Source organism: Otolemur garnettii, unplaced genomic scaffold, assembly GCF_000181295.1.
Source record: "Otolemur garnettii isolate 467f Iridium unplaced genomic scaffold, OtoGar3 scaffold00066, whole genome shotgun sequence".
Lineage (NCBI taxonomy): Eukaryota > Metazoa > Chordata > Mammalia > Primates > Galagidae > Otolemur > Otolemur garnettii.
The window spans coordinates 9,017,024-9,021,103 of NW_003852461.1; the positions used below are offsets into that span (position 1 = coordinate 9,017,024).

Below are 4,080 nucleotides of genomic sequence, written 5' to 3' on the forward strand. Positions count from 1 at the left end.
TCCCTCCAGCCCCTCTGACAAGCCTTCCCCTGTGCTGGCTGGAGCCCCAAAGGGCAGGCACATTTTCTAGAAGCAGAGGCACAGCAAGAATGTCAGCGCCATGTGTCTCGCTTACAACTGGGCCAGAGAGTACTTGAGTTGGGTTTTGTGGAACCACAGACTGGGGTGGGCATGGGGGGTGTCTTGTGGAGGCAGAGTGGGCCCCCAAGGAGGCTGACAGCAGACTGTGCAGAAGGGTCTAGCGTGGGGTGAGGGAGGCTTGCTCCTGTTTAATGAGAAGGCTCCCAGGCAGAGGTCACTGCAGCCGCCCCTCTCAGTGCCCCAGCTCTGGGGTGACTGCAGATGGCAGGGCTGGCAGGTGAAGCCTAGGGGAGAAAGGGGAGCAGAAGCCAGCCCTAAGCCTGGCCCCGGTTGCCACCATCACCCCCCCACCTCCCCACCCCCGCCGCCAATAACTGAGCAGGAGGCGGAGCTTGGAGCACCTTCCTGAGTCATCTCAGGCAGACCTCACCTCCACCAGAGAGGATTACTATTATTTCCACTTTTCAAGTAGGAAAACTGCAGCCTAGAGCACTGACGGGCCTGCTCACAGTCACACAGTCCGCAAGCGTGGAGCTGACACCAAGCCCATACACACACACACACACATACACACACATATTAAGACAGAGTTTCACTTTGTAGCCATCGGTAGAGGCTGTGGTGTCACAGCTCACAGCAACCTCAAACTCTTGGGCTCAAGAGATCCTCTTGCTTTAGCCTCCCAAGTAGCTGGGACTATGGGTGCCTACCACAACACCGGGCTGTTTTTAGAGAGGAGGCTTAGGCTGGTCTTGAACCCATGAGCTCAGGCGATCCACCTAACTCGGACTCCCAGAGTGCTGGGATTGCAGGCGTGAGCCACCACACCTGGCCAAGCCCATGTTGATTTACAAATGTTTGTCACCTGTAAGCCAGCCCAGTTTGGTGACACCCTGAGTGACTCTCCAGTCCCCTTGTGAGGGCACATGGTTCTGACCAAAGCTTCTCTGCTTCTCCCACAGTGGACGTGAAAAGCCTTGTAGGTGTGGAGAGGAAAACAGCTCTCTTGTTAGGCCTCCTGGCCCACCGGACAGCTCTGCTGCACCAAGTCTGCACTGGGAGTGGCAGGGCCACCGGGCACCAGACTCTCATGGTCACCCTGGGGATTTCAATCACACTCCTTGCCTCTGGTTAGAATTGGGGTTCGGCTCATCAAGCAGCAGATCATGAGACTTCTTTACAGAGCACACATTAAGTCATGTTTCATTAAAAAGAATTCCGTAGAGACCTCTGCGATTCCTCTTAGACTTGGATTGTACTAAAATCAACTCTTTCAAGGCTGCAGAAATTAAATGGAGCTGATATCCCCTCTTTGAAGAAAGGTCTCAGCAACTTTTTACCCTACAGGGCTCGTAATGTGGGAAGAAAAGGAAGGGCCTGCCGTGTCACAGGTCACCACTGCCAGCTCCACCATCACCTCCACTTGTCTCCACAGTCCCGACAGCAGACACCTTGGAGTTCAGCAAAGGGGGTTTCCTTCAAGTGGGTGGATGTTTGATATGACCCAGGGAGCGGCCGAGGAGCATAACTGCCCCCTCCACACACGCTGCTTCAGCCAGGAGGGAAGCACAGCTTTTTTTTTTTTTTTTTTTGAGACAGAATCTCACTTTATCACCTTTGGTAGAGTGCCATAGCATCACAGCTCACAGCAACCTCAAACTCCTGGGCTTAAGTCATTATTTTGCCTCAGCCTCCTGAGTAGCTGGGACTACAGGCCCCTGCCACAATGCCAGGCTTTTTTTTTTTTTTGTAGTTGTCATTGTTGTTTGGCAGGCCTGGGCCAGGTTCAAACCCGCCAGTCCTGGTGCATGTGGCTGGTGCCCTAGCCGCTGAGCTATAGGCGGCAAGCCTGAAGCATAGCTTTGTTAGACAGAATTCACCTTCCAAATGGAATTTCATAACCCTGTGGAGGCATTTTAAAGCTTGATATAAAACTATTTACTTCTCATTCTGTTATGCTGTATCCTTGGCATTTGGAACCTTTTAATACCTGGTGTTGATACCTAACTTTGTACTTGTTTATGTCCTATGCCAAGGTCAAGGGTCGCCAGTTAGGACCCAACCTCTCTCCTTAGCTCATCAAAGTCTGGATGTTTTGAGTGTATGTAGTTTTATCTTTCCCCAGCTCTTCTACCCTACTGATTTGTAAGCTTGTGAAGGTCAGAATTTTTGCAAGGCACATTCCTGTGTCACCACAGTTCCCCGTGTCTACCACATGGCAGACACTCAAGTCCACGGTTCCTGAATGAAAAAAGGGAACAAAATGATCCGTCTTCAAATGCCGTGGAAAGAAATTAACAGGTGCCAAGCCCTTACTCTGGGAATTGGGTACTGGGGACGGTTTCTCATTTCACTGTCATCCAGACAATCCTGGAAGTAGGAACCATGTCAAGGTACAAACGAGGAGGCCAAGGTACAACGTCTATCGTGGCCAAGCCGAGCAGGACAGCGTGACCCGCCATCCCACAGCACCTTTCAAAGCCTGAGAGAGGCCGTGAGAAGGACCGATGAGGCAGTCTCTGGCAGAAAGAGCTGACTGTTCACGCGTAACCACCAGGCAGCTCCAGCAGGGCCCACCAGCTGCGTGGACTGTCCCCGGCCAGCCCGACTCTGGCATTTCCCCACACCCTCCTCCTCTCCACATTTATTCCTTTTGTGATGCCATTTTCAACCTCATTTCTAACCTCAAATTCAAACACATACAGAAACCCTCCCTTCCTTAGTCCTGAAGCTGAAACCTGCCTCTGCACTTCTGTCCTCTTCAAAATTCTCCTTATTCTGCAATAATAAAAATGCTGTATTTCACCCCAGAACAGGCTGCATGCCAAAATAAACAGCACCTTGGATTTCCTTGAAAAGACAGCTTGCCTCAAAGCACAGCCTCACTGCCACGAGAATTCTTAGAGAATTCAACGTTACAAAGTCAAATATTTAGCAAAGTGGTTCACCAAACAGCAACCGTGCCAGTCCTTGCCCGATCACTTGCAGAGACAAAATGCTCTTTCCAAAACAGGAAAACAAAACAAAACAAAACACACCCATACCGGGGACCAGTCCTGTGAAGATGACGAGAGCTTCCTGCATCGGCATCCCAGGACCCAGGCTTCTGAGTGTCAATGTTCCCTGTGCTGAAGCAGGAGGCATCTGACAGCCACTTCTTAACACAGAGAGGGCTGCAGCCCGCACCAGGGAGGTGAAGTCTGCTCCTAGAAAGATTCTGCCAATGAGTTCCCTGGAGGCCTCACTTCCCACCAACTTGGGAAACAAAGAGATAACTCACGCTCCCCAAATGACACCTTAACAAAACCTCATTAACTCCATTCCCACTTTTTTTTTTTTGCAAGTATGTGTCATTTTTGACTGCACTGCAGCTGCTGAATCTGGAGCTGCAGGGAGAAGAGGGGACGGTGGGGAGGAAAGCTGAGCCCATTACCTGCCCTTGCATCTTCCCCTGCGCAGCCAGCAGCAGAGTGGGAGGACGGTCTCCTTCCCAGAAAGCCAGGTTTGGGCTGCAGGAGCCGAGCTGACTCCTCCTGCGCCGCGGTCACACAGCCCTGCTTCCCAGCGGCTAGAGGGCTTGGTCAGGTGATCCGTGACCTTGCTGAAAAGCAAATACTGACTTCCTTTTTGCTCCCGGGAACAGGTGAGTAGGGTCAGAGAGGAATGCACTGCTCAATCAGCTATTACTGGACTCTGCAGAAATAGGAAGAATGCTCAAATCCACCGCCTGGAAACTAAGTTCCCGGAGCTGCCATCCCTTCGGAGGGACACATCCAAAGACACCTGGACGACGCACAACCTTCCTCCTCGGCTTCTCTGAAGCTGGCAGCCCATCTGGGCAGGCGTGATTAATTAGGCGCTTCCTCTTCCCTGCCCACGGCTGATGAATTTGCTCCTAATGAGGACGCAGCCTCCTCAGGGTTGTAGCCCTTCAGAGGGCATGGCTGTCCTTCTGGCTCTGCTTTAGAAACCCCCCTCACCCGCCCCTCCTGGGGTCCC

General features: G+C 52.1%; 1 protein-coding gene across 1 annotated transcript in view; it reads right to left on the bottom strand.

Moving 5' to 3' along the window:
* KANK4 (KN motif and ankyrin repeat domains 4) overlaps positions 1–3,171 on the bottom strand; it is a 44,894-nt gene extending 41,723 nt beyond the window's left edge. The window contains exon 1 of the mRNA XM_012807188.1: positions 3,126–3,171. Within this exon, the coding sequence (XP_012662642.1) occupies positions 3,126–3,171 (46 nt within the window). The remainder of the gene's footprint in view (positions 1–3,125) is intronic.
* Between the last annotated feature and the right edge of the window lie 909 nt (positions 3,172–4,080).